Source organism: Synchiropus splendidus, chromosome 17 (assembly GCF_027744825.2).
Source record: "Synchiropus splendidus isolate RoL2022-P1 chromosome 17, RoL_Sspl_1.0, whole genome shotgun sequence".
In the NCBI taxonomy this organism is placed as follows: domain Eukaryota; kingdom Metazoa; phylum Chordata; class Actinopteri; order Syngnathiformes; family Callionymidae; genus Synchiropus; species Synchiropus splendidus.
This window is the reverse complement of record NC_071350.1, coordinates 8,688,716-8,706,294: the sequence shown is the minus strand read 5'-3', so window position 1 is coordinate 8,706,294 and position 17,579 is coordinate 8,688,716. Positions and strand designations below refer to the sequence as shown.

The 17,579-nt window shown below is 44.3% G+C and overlaps 1 protein-coding gene across 1 annotated transcript; it reads right to left on the bottom strand.

The window, feature by feature from the left end:
- Positions 1-3,358: 3,358 nt before the first annotated feature.
- si:dkey-250d21.1 (uncharacterized) lies at positions 3,359-17,192 on the bottom strand. The gene is made up of 11 exons (XM_053847813.1): positions 16,865-17,192; positions 15,566-15,686; positions 12,488-12,589; positions 12,372-12,408; positions 10,461-12,253; positions 10,356-10,386; positions 8,020-9,785; positions 7,879-7,930; positions 6,001-7,799; positions 5,882-5,918; positions 3,359-5,755 (listed from the first exon to the last, which is right to left on the bottom strand). Exons 1-11 carry the CDS (start codon positions 16,957-16,959, stop codon positions 4,245-4,247), a joined length of 7,344 nt encoding a protein of 2,447 aa, XP_053703788.1. The 5' UTR covers positions 16,960-17,192; the 3' UTR covers positions 3,359-4,244.
- Between the last annotated feature and the right edge of the window lie 387 nt (positions 17,193-17,579).

Genomic DNA, 17,579 nt, shown 5'->3' with positions numbered 1-17,579 from the left:
ACTATCAGAACCAGCTCCGCAGAGATAGTGTTTCCCTGAGCTTCTGACAGGGGTGGGAAGTGAAACCTGTCTGAGCAGATGGCACCCCAAAACCGGCGAGTCAGAAACAGAAAGATATGAAAGGCAACACTGAAATAAAAACGAGTGTCAGTTTATCATTTCATTTTTATTTGTTTAATTAAATGTGGTAGTTAATAAATTAATGTAAATTATTTTTATGAAATGATACACCTTATGAGAATATTATTTGGAATATTTTGATGTTTATGATGTTAAAAATGACAATAAAAATACAAAAATAATTCTGTTTCTCAAGTCAGTTTGAAGTGCCACCCTGTTGATCATCAATTCCTCACAAATATTTGGTCAACTTTTATTGTTTTTTATAGCAAAAATGCGATTTTCATGTGCAGTCCAACTGTATTTGTTTGATCTGATTGATATTTAAAATGATGCCTGGTTTTTAGTTGTGTATTAGCAACGTGGCTCCGCTGACAGAAAGGTAGAAGCAGAGCTGGCGGTGTGGAGTGACTCCTGTGAATACAGTGTGAATGTCTGGGCGGACCGAGTCACTCTGTCGGCCTATTGTCCTTCAAATCTCAGGAGGATCGAGCCAATATCACCAAACTGGAGGCTCACTGGGGGGCTGGAGGAGGAGTGGAGGGGGGGGTCAGACACTCAACTTTCACCCAGGAGGATCGCAGTCTGAATGGAAGCAGAGTTTCTTTTATTTCAGCAGAAAACGCTCCCATCTGGATAGGCATGAAAATTCATGAGAAAACTGGAAACCTTTGGAAGTGATAAGGCTCATGTTTTTTACAGCGACTCCGGTAAAAGTGATTCTGATACGGCTCAAACTCACGAGGACATTTTAAAGTGATTGATGAACATTGGTGAAGCCGGTATCGATCAGCATTTCAAATGTTGCGGTGAATAAAACGCGAGCATGTGTTTCTCAGTCGAAGGAGCCAAACCTCCTCACGTCATCGATTCCGCCGTGTGAGAATCCCATCATGCGCCTCCTGTGAAGCCAGCGGGAATCACCGGTTACCAAAGCAAACCTGGTCCAATCTGTTCCCGGCAGGACAAGACTGGACTCAGGTCCTTTGTGTGCCATTTGTTTATAACCTCTGTCTCTATTGTGCTGTGAGGGCCGGGGCCTTTCAAGTGACAGATGGGTGGTGCTTTTCAACATGTCATGTGGTCCTCCAGGGCAGCAGGCTCACCTTTGAGCTGTGTGTGGCGGTGTTTATTGGGCCTGCCGAGAGGTATTCCTCACAGGTTTTGGTTCAAGCGGAGGTTAGGTGATCGGCCGGATGTGTGGAATTTGACGCAGCCATCCAGGTAATAAATACAAAAGTAATTTTGACTGAATTCAATGAGAGATTCATTCATCCATGTTTATTCAGTCAAGCATTTACAGTTTTAAAGGAACATAAAAGCTTATATTTGTAATGGTTCATGTTTGTTTGGAAATGGAAATGAATGTATAATGCAACACATGTTACAAAACTTTAACTTAAAGTCACAGTATTATTGTATAATAGTCTGACAGCCAACTAAAACATTTTTTAAATGAAATAATATGCTGCTTGTAAATAACTACTAGCTTTAAGTTAAAAAAATATATTTATCTTATCAATTTTTCTGTAATAAAATATTGTTATTAATTAAAGTTGTAGAACACTGGTGTCAGAGTTCTACTTAAATGTCTGCACTCCATCGTTTCCAAAGCCAATTCAAGTTTGCGTTTCGTTCTACAGTATATTGGATTTCACTTTTAGAACCGTTGGCAAGAAAAAGAAAGCAAAAGTTACAGCTCGGCATAAAAACGTCTGGATGATATACAAACATTGGAGTTCTGTTATCTCAAACTAAAACGCTCGGCAGAAATACGGCTGCGAGTGGAAAACCAAAAAAAAAAAAAAAAGACTCAATTTCCTCTGAGGTCAAAGGTCGCAGAACTGTCCCCGCACAGCACTAAATTATCCGACTGTATGAAACCGTATTGCCGGCTGAAGAGGTGTCGCTGAGGAGGAGGTAAAGGTGTTGAGGGGAGTTTTGGTCGGAAGGAGGGGGCTTCCTCACCTTCTCCAGAAGACTCCGCAGGAACCAGCAGCAGCAGCAGCAGCAGCAGTTGCCGCCGGCCCTTCAGCAGCACAATAGATAAATTGTATAGATACATCTGGTTCTTATAACTGCAGTCTGCCCTCATTGTAGCTGGAAAAGGCGTGAGAGCACCAGAGCATCCTTATGAATGATTAAAGCTTCCTTTGGGGATTACGAAAGCATCTGAAACTCGGTGCGAGCTTCATGCCCACTGAGTTGGGAAAATGTTCCAGGAGCAAATAGCCTGCTTTTGTCCACGTGGAGGTTTGAACCTTGCCACCATGAGCGTTGTGAGGTCACTGGAAACAGTCCTCACCTGAATGTGTCTCCACCTCATGAGAGGGGAACATCACGTGAGCAGCAGAACAATGTAAAGGTTTGGCTTCCCCTGACTGCTGCCAACATTTGACTGAATGGAAACCATGGAACAAACTCCGCTGAAGCTATTTGTCTTCTCCTCTGGAGTGCAGTTAAATCCTGGCTGTGTGTGGACATGATTACTGAGCGCAGTCGAAGCTCCAGCAGGAAACACAGTCCACCGGTCAATTATGGCCTCGCCTTGTTTGACTCGTTGTTCTGGATCGCACCTGAGATCCAGCTGCATCCAAATAAATCAACGCACATCTTCTGGTATGTGGGAGAGAAGAACACGGCAGCCATGAGCGGAGACAGATCTGTGGGCTCAGCAGCCGAGCAGGACATGGAGATGCTGCTTTCACACTGAGCTGGGCAGCGACAATCGGGTCTTTGTCACGCTGGCATCTGCTGCTGTGGCTCAACAGGAAGAATACGTGTATCTGTGAGAGCACTCTGAGGGGTCATCCAGGTCCAGATTGGCCGGCACCATGTCAGCAAGCCGCAGCAGATATATATCCATCACTGTCCTGGTGTTAAAGTCGACTGCATCATAAAAAACAATTCAAATAAGTCGAATAAAAAAATACAAAAATGACCTCCATCAAGTTCAGTACCTTTGAGTTACACCTGCTTTACACCTAGTTCTGACTGAAGCTACCGCTGCTGCTGGCAAAGATAATAAAGTCTGAAGAAGACAAGACCATCTATTAAATGATAGAGAACCTGAATATCTACAACACAGCTACTGTGAGATTTCATCCTGATCTCTCGCCACAGACTCCTTCAGACGGAGCCGACAACAATATTCTCGTTTATCATTCCCTGAAAAACCGTAGCGAATAATTGACAGAGCAGCAGACCACATTTATTCAGGGTAATCACATATTAACTCAAAAACAAAGACGTGAGAATTTGCATTGCTGCCATTGCACCTGGCTGCTTGCATCGCTGGTTATCAAAATCAATATTTAACTGATGCAGATTAGTTTTTCAAAGAAAACCTCACGACACAATACAAGCGTTGAACTTAAATCCATTATTAAACTCCTCTCAAGCGTGTCGTAAACGACCACTCAATCCCGAATTGTATTATCAACTTCAAACATCAAATTAAAATTAAACTTTATAATGAAGGCAACAGCGCCACCTTGTGTCAGAGCTCGGGGAAGCGCACCATTTTGGTAGATGCTGTTTAGCAGACGAAATTAAAAAAAATAAAAAAACTGAATGCTTTTTTTTTTCATTATTTTATTTATTTTTAGACAAATATATAGAAGGTTGTCCCCACCAAGGAAACGTTCTTTCAAAGACGTTTACAGCAAAGTAGTTCCTGCAGAGACAGGAAACATAAGAAATGCTTAAAAGACAACTAACCCATTCTATTTGTGCCCAGGAAACAAAAGTCAGTGATTTATAGCTCGTTCAAGACTGTACAGTTCAATGGAATGAAGGGAGAAGACGGTGTCCAAAAGTCCAATGGGACAACTTTCCAATGATCCAATGCCATGACACGTGGGGGGTATGGTGGTTTTGCATCAAGGCACACAAGCAATTATTCGTAATGGTCAGACACCTTGGTCCCATTGGGCAGCATCACTGTACAAACTACACAGTTCCAAAAGAGAAGAATTTGTTATGGTTTCAACAACAGCAAAAAAAAAAAAAAAAATCTCAACGTATCATGATTTATACAAATTTGCTCATCATTTCACAACTCGGGTCCATAATTCTGGTGATGTCCAAGCTTAAAATGGACAGTGATGGAAGACCTGTAACTATTACAGAGGATACAGCTCAGACAGGGACCTCTGGTGCTGCTGAACAAACTCCTGCAAGCTTCGCTGCCCTGCTCTGAAGTTGCTTTCCCTCCTGGAAAACGGCAGGATGACCAGCAGTCTGAGAAGAGTCTCGATGTTAATGAAGCTTCTGATCTGAGATGTCTTAAGGGCATCCAGCACGGTGGTGGGGAGATAGCCTGCCAGAGGATCCAGCCACTTCTCCTTCCACATCTTCATCTCCGTGTGAAGGGAGGACTGGTCGGGCAGGTCCTCCTTGTAGAGGCGGAAAACCAGACCACTGAGGATGCTGGTTTCTACTTTGGACATGGCATAAGGCACAATCTCCAGACACCTCAACGCATCCACAACCTTTTCAGTGAAGAGGTCGTTCATTTCCGAAATTGAGTGTGTCACTATCTTCTGACTCACTGACTCCTTGTAGAACTCGCTCAGGGGCTCTAGCAGCACCTGGTGGAACATGGTGACGTGGAGTTTGGACGCCAGTGCGACAGCCTCTTCGAACCAGGCCTTGTGATGCGAGTCGATATCATTTTTCAGACTCTGTAGCGACACATGGACGTCGGGCAAAGTGCTCACCACTAGCAGCATGTCTAAGGGTTTGCCCTGAAGACCCTCGCTCATCTTCTTCGTCACAGCCAAAACGTGTCTCTGCACCACGATTGACAATATGAATTCAAAGTTTCTAATGGAGGTCAAAAACTTTGAGGCCTGACGCCGGTCAGCAGGGCTCCCGTCCAACTTGAGCTCGTTCAGGCAAAGCAGGACAGCCTCGAGAATCTCCAGCATCACCTCATGCATGTCATGACTCTTCTCCCAGTTCTTCATCAGCCTGTCCCTCAGCTCGTTGCCCTTTCCTTCGTTGTGCCGGAAAATATGCAGAATCATTTCTTCCAGCTTGTTCTGGCGATCTGTGCTGCTAGTGAGCCAACGCAAGACGTCAGCCATCAGAACGGCTCCGTCGGCTGCCTCTTGCACCGGCGACGTCTTGGCCAGCCACACGTTGAGGGATATAGCAGAGCTCAGGCTTCTCACCGCTTGCGGGTATTTCTCAGCAATGGCCAAACTGACTGCCCTCATCTGCGCCCCTACTTCGCCGACACTCAGCGAGGCCTGCCCTCTGCAATACTCCATGTTCAGCCCCCACTTCTCGGACAAGGCTGTTTCGATGGAGTCTGTCAGGAGAGCGGTGTTCTCAATGAAAGGGATGAAGGCCAGGGTTTCCTCGCACTGGATGTCAGCCTTGTTCAAATAGCGGACGCACAAGGGGATGTAGAGCTCGCCCTCAATGTTCACCACTTGCTCCGTTATTATGGTGAAGAACTGAGAGTCCCACAGTTCCTTCACGATGGGTTCCCGAAGTTGCGGGTCATAGAAGGACGCCGTTTCTCTAGATCCTGGGACAACAACTTTCAGGAACACGTCGGCATCAGCGGGCATCTCATCCTTCCCAGACTCATCTTTAGTCCCCTCTCCTTTCGCCTCAGCGGGCCCTTAGAAAATAAAGGGAAAGTAATGAACTCGAACTCCCAAATGAGCACCACGCTATTTTTTTCTGTCAAATAAAGAATCAAACAAAAAAGTTGATCAGAAGCACAGTCTTCACAATATATACTCACCTTTGTCCAACTTCAATCTTTGCATAGTTTCCAGCACCTATAAAAATAGGTAAGAGTTATTGGTTATACGCTGATTTAAACTAGCTTCCTGGAGCAAGAGGAATGAAGGATGGACCAACCTGAGAGAGGCAATAGGAGCTGTCCGGATTCACCTCTATGCACTTGGCAACCACTTCTGGTATCCGGTACAAGGTTGTGCAGTGAGTGAGAAGCATCACATGAGTCGTTCTATCTCCTTTGCATACAGTGCGTCTTAACAGGTCCCTCATGGAATTCAGTGTGGTCTTCATCAGGTCGCACTCGATGCTGACGCTGGGCAGGACAGCCACTAGCCTGAGCAGGAGGGTTACAGAGGAATGGTTCACAGCTTCTGGGTGGATCAACGTTTCTGCAATGGATGTTGGGGGAGTGACATCCTGGTAATTCTCCCTCCAAACAGTGGCCCAGGTGTTGATCTCCTGCTCAACTGCCTCTGGTTCTGGAAGACCAGTTTGGTGAAGAATGAAGGGTTTGAGGGGCGACTCCGGCAGGATTGGCTGTGGGTTGCAGGAGGGCAGCAGTGTGAGCACAGACAAGGCCCGCAAGTGGTTATCTGAGAAGCTGTACTTCATTTCGTCTATGAGACTCTTGAGGAGGGGCACGCTGAGATGTTCTCTGTAATAGATCTCAGGGGATTCAGAGTTGCAAACTTCCTCTGAGAAACAAATCTGTTCGGGGGCCACCTTGTTCGCCAGCTGAAAGGCCTGCTCGAACCAGGTGGAGTGCACGGACTGGACGTTCTCCATCATTTTGTTCAGAGTCTCAATAATGGAGGGGATTTTTTCCACTTCACCCAGGATATCAGAAGGATTTCCACACCGGAATACGGTGCTACAATTTCGGAGCGGAGAACATGCATTTTTCACAATGACAAGTGTCACTAAGAAATCCATGTTTCTTAAAGCATTGACGAGAACTTGGGCATGAAATGACTTGATGTCCGTAGTATTCGAACTGACTACGTCTAAGCAGCTGAGGACACCCTCCAGTGTGTCTGCCAGGATGTCAAAGAAGTCTTCTCTTTTCTTCCATCTGGAGCAACATGTTTCGGGAATTTCCTCCAATGCCTCCCTGGGCATGTTCAGAAGCCCATCGACTGCTTGCGCCAACTGGCCTTCCAGGTGAGGAGACTCGTCAAAGAACAGGAGGAGATCTTCTGCGATATCTAGCATCTTTGCCACAGAAGGACAAGGTACGCTAGCTGCAAGCCAATGAGCGAGGCCACAAGACTCGCTCGGGGTGACAACAGCGAGTGGATATTCCTGCAAGAAGTCCAAGGACATTTTCTTCAGGCTTTGGTATCCAGGACCCAAGTGCATAAAGGCTTGTCCTCGACACTGAGACATTGGCAGGGCCCAGTCTTCGGTCAGGATTTTGGCAAGATTTCTCGCTTGGACATCCACATGATACCCTTCATCAAACGGCAAGAAACCCATCAGTTCTACTTTGGGGGAGAAATCTCTCACATATCGAACAAAAACGGGCAGGTGTGTCTGGTTAGCGATTTTAACTGGCTTATCAGTGATTAGCGAGAAGAAAGGAGACTCTGTTATTTCCTTGAGTATCGCATTTCGGATCCCGTCTACGATCAGTTGCACCATTTCCTTCTCATTAACGGCTGCATCGCCTCTGGTTTCCTTTCCTGACCAGTGACACATGCTGAGCTCCTGGATGAAGAGATCTTGTTCCTCTTCTGAGAGGTCAGAGATGGCGCAGTTCTTTTTCCCGAGCAGCGTCGCCAGTTTGAATACCCGCATCAAGTTGGGTCGATTATCTTCTGGGTGGCCGTTTTTCGCGGCTGACTTTACATCTTGGTCATCATTGATGGCAGGGAACACCTCAAGTTTGCTCTCTTTAGCTTCCTCGTCAGCACAATCCACTAAAGGCAAGGGAGAATCAAAAAATTTACAGATACAACTAACTACAGCTCTTACTATAAAAAAATTAAAATGAATTACCTTCCATGTGGTTGTCCTCAGCATTTTTGTTTATATTTTTGGATTCCTGATCCTATGAAGCAAACAAAGCGGAGGCAAAATGAATTTGAAATGTATCATTAATAGCAGTCAGACGTTTTTGACCATAATGCAGTTACTTACCAGGCAGATTCCCTCCAAAGCTTGTGGAGTCACTTTCAGGCACTGAGACACCATGCGGTCCAGATCTCTACGGTAGTCTGTGCCCACCTGAAGCATGGCCAGACACAAGGAGCGGTCCTTGGGATTTGTATTTCTCAGATAGTCTTGGAACCGCTTGTGCCGCATCACGACGCCACAATCTTCCAGAGCTGTGCTCGGAAGCACAGCCATGATCTTCAGCAGTACATTGATGTTCCCAAAATACTGCATGAGAGGCAGGCGCAGTGTGTGAAATATTGAGCCTGGGATAGTGACGGAAGCTTTGGTCTTCCACGTTACTCTCCAACAACTCAGCTCTGTGCTGAAGTTGTCAGCATCAGGCAGATCCCGGGTGTAGAGTGGAGGCTTTGACTTCAGGTTCTCAAATATGTAACTCACTACGACTGAGGAAGGGACCAGGGAGAGGAAGTTGAGAGCTTCTTTGTGGTCTTCTGAGAAATGATCCTTCACAGCACTGATAAGGTTGTCTACGAGTGGAACACTCAGGACATCTTTGTAGTAAACCACTGGTTTCACCATGCCATCTTTCGACACAACGTTTTCAGGAACTTCAATCTGGACACGGAGGCTTTGTGCTATTGCAAAAGCCTCATCGTACCAGTTCTGATGGAACACCTTGATGTTTGTCTTCACTCTGGTCAGAGAGGCCACAATACCACTAATTTGGCAAAGCTGGGAAGCAGCACTGAAGTGGTCCTTCTGCAGACCTGCACTCAGCTCTTTGGTAAAGGACGAGAGGTTCTTCAAAACCACCATGACCATAATGAACTCAAACTCCAACAGATTTTTGTGGAGTGCCGTAGCTTGTGCAGACACGCTAACCTGCCATCTCTGAGGGTTGCTCTTCACCTTTTCCAAACACTCAACTAAAGGCTCCAACATCTGCACAAACACCTCATACGAGTCATGCTTTTCCTGCCAAAGGGAGCAGAAATTGCCTTGCAATTCCTGGGCCTTCTCAAAGGTTTCTCTCAAACCATAGGCAATCACATGGTCCAGCTGCTTCTCAAGAGTAGCTGTGCTACCAAAAAACATCACAACCTCCTCAAAAGTATCCAGAGCTCTTTTGACAGCAGGCAATGGAATAGTTTTCGACCACCATGTGTTGAATGAGTACGAGGAGCAGTGAGTGCTAATAGCAAGAGGATGCATCTCTTGAACTTTGCAGGCAAACGCCTTCAGCTTGTAGGAGAGGTTGCCAGACCCTAAGTATGCCTGACCTCTGCAGTTTTTCAAATCCAGGCGCCAATCCTCATTGATGATTGTCAGAAGACGATTAACCATAGTGTCACACTCCAGATCAGCATCTAGGAATCCCATTAACTCCAATCGCATGACATCAAAACTGTCTACGAAGCGAAGGAAAAGTGGAAGATAGTCTTTCTTCCCAAACTTCACAACTCCATCAATGAACAAGGAAAAAAAGGAGTTTCCTACTTCCATGAGAATTCCCTCCCTGACTGCATTTTCACAGACGTTGAGAACTTCTTTCATCTCTGACTTGGTCACGTATTCGATTTCTCCATCTGGGGGATAAGAGATCTCACTCTGTTTTACAGTCTGACTGTTGCACGCTGCTGTGATTGCTGCCTGCAACGCCGACTTGAGCGCTTCTCTGTCAGTCTCTGCACACTTCATCTCTACCAGCCTCTCAGCATCCATCTCCAGGTTCAGAAGTTGCAACTCCTCTTCGGCATCCTTGTCCGCGTGGTTACCTTGAGATACCACTAAAAGCAAAGAAAAAAAAAAGTTTCGTTTTGGGTACATTTGATTAACCAACGAAGAGTACATGCACAACTTATGTTTGAGAATTACTGAAAACAGTATGCAGTATGTCATAACTGGAATAAAAATGGAGATTCAGAATCAATTTTAATACACTTTTATTATTTCATAAGTCTTGTAATGGTCTTAATCTGGTGATGTATCTGATTTGCTTTTACCATATCAGCCCTTCTCCCACCCTTTGGTCATCAGGAGGTCACTTCCTGTTGGTTCCCAGGTTGAGAACAAAATCATATCGAGAGGCCTCTTTCAAATGGTAACTAGTATCAGCCCATGTTTAAGGAACCAACGTCTTACGTGGCTGACTGAAATGCTCATGTCAAAATGATACTTTTTTTACCTTAGGTGTATGCCCCACTAACACGGGGCCATCAATGAAGGGCATTTAGGCAGAGTATGCCCTTGGTTATTAGCATCATATGGCGGCCCCAGATCTGGCTAGTCCATTCACCTGATAATGCTTTCCCATTTTTCTGAAGGAAAAGTAAAAATGTAAGGAAAAAGGACCTTACCTTGAACAGTATTGGTCTTGGCGTCGTCATCCTGCAAAATAAATGGCAAGTTACTTTGATAACTCAATGATGGTTTTTAACCAAGTGTATATACTCTTTCCTCACCTGCTGCAGTGCCCGCAGTATGTCTGGATGCCTTTGCACATACGAGTCCACCATCTTCTCAATATTGAAGTGCACATCTTGGTTGACAAAGATGGACGCCATGCTGCATTGTCTTTTGTCCTCTGGAGTAGCTTTCAGGTATGCGTACCATCGTTCCAGCACCATGTGGTATTGGCCAAACACATCTGCCTCAGCATTGACACAAGGAACAGTGCCCAACACCCTCAACAAGCTTTGAACATTGGGGTAAAAGCCGATGTCTGGAATCTTCAAGGTTGCGAACACAGTGGTGGGGAGGATCCTGCGTTTGATTGCGTGCTTCCACTTCACTTCCCAACAACCGAGCTCCTCGTAGAAGGTGTCAGGCCTGGCAAGATTGTTGAGATTGGCGTCTGCAACCTTATCTCTACGGATGTTAAAGTTGTGATCGGCCATGTATGACGGGACTAATGCCAGCCATCTGAGAATCCGCACCATCTCGATGCTAAGCACGCGCTTCACCTCAGCGACGAGGTACTGCAAGACAGGACGTGCCAGAGTCTCTCTGTAAAAGTCCTCCAGAGGCGTTTCAGTTGGATCGCCATGCTCCGTCTCTGGTTTATTCACCTCCACTCCCAGCTTTTTTGCTCGACCAACGGCATCCGCAAACCATTTCCTGTGGAACACAGCGATGTCCTGTTGGTAGTGGCTTACCAACTTTAAGGCATTTGTTATGGTGTATTGTAAAGTACTGCTGATGCTCATGATTCCCCTGAGACTAGTGTTGAGAATGCTCACACAGCAGAGGGTGTTCTTCAGAACGACTAGGGTGACGATAAAATTGAAATTCCGTAAAACCGGCTTGAGCTTGGCCATTCGCTCTGCCTCATCTTGGTCGACTTTTGAAATCATCTCATTGATGCAGTTTAGAAATGGCTCCAGGATCTCCAGCATGGTCTGGTAAGCATCGGTGCCGTATTCCCAATTCCCACCGAGTATACCTTTGATGCGTGCCACTTCGCCCTTTACGTGTCCATAAGTCATTTGTATCTTTCCTTCCAATCTTTTGTAGAGCTCCGGTACTTTCCTGAGTATTGATGCCACCTCTTCTACAGTGTCCGCAACATTTTGAATGGCAGAAACAGGCATGCAGCGAACAATCCAAATGTTGAACACATATGGGTCACTTGGTGACAGGACCACTTGCGGAAACTCCTGCAGAATCTTGCAAGTTAGATCCCGCATTTTCTGACATACACTTCCTGTGACTAGATAGCTGAGACCCCTGCAATGCTCCATCCGCAGTCCCCACTTGTTCCTTAACTCTGTCGTTATCAACTGAAACAGACCTTCCATGTCTAAGTCACAAGGTAGAAATCCGATGAGGTGTTTTTGTGGGAACCCTGCTACCGTGACGGACCTGATGAACATGGGAATCTGCTCCTTTCCTTCTATTCTGGTCACATCCTGAAACAGAATGGAGAAGAACCGCGCCTCCCTGAATGTGTTCTGGATCTCCTCACGCATTAAGTCCCCAGCAAAGTGGAGGATCTCCTTCTTGTCAACTTTCTCCAGGCAGGCATGCTTGAGCGACTGCGGACCTCTGGTACCAGCAATCGACTCTTCTGAGTTGAGGTTTGCACCATTGATGCTGAACCCGTTGAGTGCCAGAATTTCTTTGAAGTGAACTTTGAGAACGTCTTTTGCTTTTGTGGTGGCTGGGTCCTCAAAGCTCTGGTTAAGTATCTCTGGATCAGATGATGCGACAAACTCCATGGACATGTCTATTGGTTTATCTGTCTCTGGGTCATTTTCTGATGAGAGAGAAGATCTATGGTCAGGCTTGGAGGACTGCTGAAGTTATGATCATCTTACAGATCCACAAGAAGCTATGAATAACTTGATTCAGCAAGCATGCAAACCTCAACATACCTTTTGTTTTCTTTAAAGAAATTGCCTCCTCCTCTGACTAGATAGGGAAGAAGAAGAATTATAAACGTGTCACTGTGCTCGTAAGGGGAGTCATGACATAAAACTTATCAACTCACGGGATCTCGCACACGTTTCCTGCTGCCCGATGGATCCATGGATGCTGTAGAATCAAATATTGTTGGGATTGCGTCTTCCTTGAGAACAAAACTGGAGGCACTCTAGATAAAAGAGAAATGCATATTCAGTCAGCCAACCTTTGCCAAAATACAGCCCTCTGAGTCAGTCAAGGTCTCAGGAGGATCTAGAGGCTGTCAAAATAAATATACTGAGCGATGTAGAATGCCATGCCGCAGTTTTTATTCTCTCAAGGGTCACTGTCACCGACCTGATCGCAACCATCATGAGCCAATCAACTGGTTGGTGTACTGGAAGACATTGGCGCTTACGGCATGGCGTGTGAGAAAGTTTGGAAAGCTGACTCAGCAATTTATCACTGGCGGTATTCACGAGTTATTTAAATTTTTTGTTGCAGTCCTCAAAATACAACTTGTACTTGAATCAGGGGTCTCCAAAAACACATGTGATGGGGTTACGGATCGGATTCTGGTCACTTTCGGAATGTGTCTGGTAAAGATTTTTCAGGCAGATGACTGCAGAGTGCAGAGTCAGCTGTTCTCAAGAGGACGCTGACACAGAGGAAAGTAGTCCCGGGAATCCAAAAGACTTTGGCTCAATACTGTGACTACAGTCGTACAACTACACAGAACTCTCAACAATTGCATTTGTGGTTAATAAGACTCATTCACGTTGTTCAGAACAGAGATTGGAGATTTCAGAATAGCAAAGACATGAGTATTCTGGAATTCTGTTCGTGTGACCACATTCATTTACACACCGCTCGTATGTGTCTTCTAGGCCTGTCACAATAACAAACTGATCGATACACTGTCCCACAAATTATTGTCAATATTGTGTTGTCAACATCATTTTGTTAGCAAGTTTATTATAAATTTAATGATAATGCATTAAAAATAATGCAAATAGGCCCTTTCACATTTTAATTAACTTTATTTTTTCAGTATTTTATTACCAGTGTAGACAACATGTCTTTTAAAGACCTTGATAATGTTGTTGGGCTCACCACTTTCATTGCGTTTGAAATATCCTTTTTTTTCTCCCTTTGTTTCTACAACATTATCTCATGTTGCTCCTTGTAAATCTTGCTCACTTGCTGAGCCTAAACTGTGCTTTGACTGAATGACTGACTGACTCTGAGGTTTCATTCAGCTCATTCCGCATCCGGGGACCAGTCTGAGACATGAAACACACAAGCATGCACAGGGAAATTAATTGAGGCCGATAAAATGGTCGAGTTCATTCTCATTATCGTTCACTTTATTGAATTATTGACTATCGCCCCAAGCCATGTGTCTTCAGAGACCACATTCATATAGGATATGTATATTTTGCACATTGTAACGGTCTCTGTGTGTTTATAGACAGAAAGTGTCTCCAAACTCTGCCAGTGACGTAAGCGGACAAGAGTGCACCAGAGATAGAATCGTGAAAATACTTAAGTATTTTGGGTTCAAGATGACTCACAACATTAGTTGAGTATTTATACACCGATCAGTCCTCTAACATTTGCATGACAAGAGTCTGTCAGCAGCTGAAGTGGTCTTGTTGAAGCACGAGCTGCTATGAATAGATTAGCTTGACTAGACTTGAATACAGTACATAAAAACAACCTAAGTTTAATTTAGAACAAACTCAGTCACATACTAGACAAACTTTGAATCACAGGCAAATTATTAGTTTCGACTTCCACCACCAGCCTCTCACCCTAAACGCATGGCTAGTCTTGACCAGGACTCTGAACCAAACTGAAACCTAGTTATAATAACCTAGTTAGTTTGAAGTCTTCAGCCTCAAATTGAGGCTGAGCCTTGTGGGCTCCGGCAAAATGGTCCCCACAAGGAGGTGCTTTGTCTAGAATTGCTCCCCACAAGGTACAATAAACACATACACACACACTAGTGACATTCTCTGACTCACGTGTGATTTCAATGAGTTAATTATTGATACCGTGAGTCAGTTGGTGCCTGAAATACAGCAGCATATCTACATGTATTCAACAAAAGGCTAAAGACAGAATCATTTTGGAGGAGGGGGGCAGACCTTTTGCAGTGAGGTGAGCACTTACTGTCTGTAGCACGATTGAGTAGTGTGCTGACACACAAGTAGCAGTACAAATCAGATTTTAACAGAAATGTAAACCTTTGTGTAATGGGAACTCAACAAGACAGGCACCGACCCTTTAAAAATACTGTATATTATCGGTCCAGGCCAGTTTATTTATTAAGGGCCATTCCTACACAAATCTATCTATGCGTGTTATAAAACGAAATTGTCCTGCCTGCCTGTTAGTTAGCATCTACCACCTAGGTATATTTATACATGAATCACATTGGGAGACAGACAAATCATCTTGTGACAACATTAAAATGTATGCAGTTTTATTACAAGATTACCAAGGGTGAGATTAACAATAAAATACCACAAAAAGGGATGTTATTCAGAGGGGCACAAAATGGCCATTTGTTTGGATAAACTCTAAACAAGCAACAGAAATATAATGCCAGAAATGAAAAATAAGAAGCAGTAATTATTTTAAAAAGTAAATTAAGAGAAATATGAGTCACTTTCTTGACAAATGTCCTCACCTGACAGGTCTGTGTTACTCCCAGAGTGTTCCTGATAGCTTTCTTATTACACGCCAGACAACATGGTTGAGTAACAGTGACAGACTCTTTTGTTAATGGCGGTCAGGTGCGTCAAGTCACAACTAGTGCGGTGGGCATCATCATTGTCGTTTACGGTAGGACAGTGAACACCACTGCTAGTGCAGCCACCGCTGTTCGCGCTAACATGACCTATTGTTTTAGGCTCCTACTGCGTAACTAAAACCGCCACTCTAGTTTTCAGTTTCTACTTACTCCAAAGTCTTTATATAAACAGGCCTTCAAATCTTGCTCCCATTTTAGTTACAGGCTTCATATTTGCAGCCAGGCTTGTTCAAATGCAGCAATGTTACACGTCGCAATTTTACGACTTTGAGAATAAGTGGTTAACACCCCCCCCCCAAAAAACTTCATAAATGAATTGTTTACAAAATAGAGAGTTGTGGTTTGTACCTGCTGGGAAATGATGGAGGGGGTGAAGTGCTTTGCACAGAGTTTGTAGTTTTTATGAAGCTCCTCCGGTGGTTTAGACTTCAAATCTGGGCGTCCACAGTTGCTCAACCACTGCTTACAGCTGGGAAAAAGAAAAACATTGAGAAATCAATATATCATGAACAAACACAGTATACTACATTTAATTGCATGTTCATCCTGTCAAGACGATAGCATTATCAGGTGATTTAGACCCAAGCGTAGATAGGCATTACCTAGGAGTAACAACAGAACTATGTCTTGTAGGGAAGGAAGTTAGGCAAAAAAAGAATGCGCAGTTATTAATAATGCTACTATGACTCAAATATGGTGACAGATTCCCATGACATATGAAGCTAGAAACATTACGGTACGTATTGTATGTACACTGGAATCATTCTCAAAACTTAGAATAGAATATTCTATGCCGTTCTACTTTTCTTTCAGGAGTTGACGTAGTCTCATGTGTTTGTATGTACTAGTATGCGCATGGTATTGATCTGCTGTAAACAAAATTAGATCACGCAAAATATATTTCCAACACATTTTAAAATGTATGGAAACTACATATTGGAAACTATATTTCAAAAACTATTTTTAAATCTTTTTTTTTCACTGACTACACGGGAGTAACAGCGCCACCTTCTGACAGAAGATTTTCATAATGTGATTGATTAAAATAAATACATATTATTCAGGACCCAGTTCTTTTCAATAGATCTCAGTGGGTCATCCGATCTTCGCGATGACATGTAATCACATTAACACATTAACTTCATACGCAACAATGAAAATAAAACGTAGACCCATTGATTTGAATGGGCTCGTCCATTCTATGAAATACGCGAGTTTATTACTATCAATCGTCCAAGTTCGACCATTTCGCAGTCCAATAAGGGTTAAAACGTGGCCATTACCCCACAATACTAGCGATAAGTGAAGCTAGTTTACTTGTTCACTCCACCAATCTAGTGAGGCGGTTAAACGTCGCGAGCCGACGACGGTTTACATTTCAGCACAAAAAAGTTTTCAACTAAGACTTCACAGGAAGCGATGGCTAAATAATGCTTGGTCAAAGATCGAGAGGTTTTTTCCGTGGTCGCGCTGTTATTGGTGCGGAATATATGTATCGACAACACACATGCATTTTCCAAAGTGAAACGTTAAGTCTGCGCCATTTTCCAGAGTTGTATCTCATAGCCAACATGATGCTAAGCTAACAAGGTTGACGACACATTTATATTACAAGCACGTGAAATTCCATCAAAATTCAACAACTACCGCTCGGGATCCAGTGGGAAGCTGAAGAGCGGATTGCCGTTTTCAGCTCCTCCGGTCGGGAAGTCACAGTTTGTCGCGGCGCAGCAGTCTGTCATTTTGAACTGCAATGTAGCTCGTTAGCTTAGCTCGCGGTTGCAAGCTGACAAGCCTTGCGAGAGCGGACCTGCAAGAGTCTAGAGGTCCATGCCTTGAAGTCAGCCCTGTCGATACCGACGACGCTTTCGTTCGAGTCTTAAAGCAAAACTAAAAAACGACTATTTTCATGCTTTAAAAGTTGATGATGCGTGCTGAGCTAAGAGTCACCGAAAGCGTGTTAAAAACCAGGAACCCAGACCCTGCAGTACATCAACTTGACCAGCAGAGGCCAGAAAAGCGCAGACACGCTGGAAAAACAGAGTCACCTCCCAGTCGGTTTGGATATGTTGAGAATAACTGGATTAAAATAACGCACATGTGTATACTGGCCTTGTACTTGAGTTCTTACACCTCAATGTGAGTCATGTTCTGAACAAACAAGAAACAACGTATTGAATGTAAATACCTCTGAAATTTCCCCTGGAAATCAGCTTCAAGGGCACAGAGGCTGAGGACACCCTGGAAAGCAAGTGTGTCTCAGGGCACATACAGGCAACTTGGTCATCAGTTAACCTCAAATCTTTTTGGAGACCTGTGAGTGTGTCGACAGTTTGTTTGTGTTATGAAAGCTGGACTGGCA

Excerpts from the sequence above, each read along its gene's own strand:
- si:dkey-250d21.1 (XM_053847813.1), bottom strand. The coding sequence starts at position 16,959 with ATGACAGACTGCTGCGCCGCGACAAACTGTGACTTCCCGACCGGAGGA. Across the intron at positions 12,254-12,371 it reads TTCTTTAAAGAAAACAAAAG|AAAATGACCCAGAGACAGAT; the intron begins GTATGTTGAGGT and ends CTCTCTCATCAG. Across the intron at positions 7,931-8,019 it reads CTTTGGAGGGAATCTGCCTG|GATCAGGAATCCAAAAATAT; the intron begins GTAAGTAACTGC and ends TTTGCTTCATAG.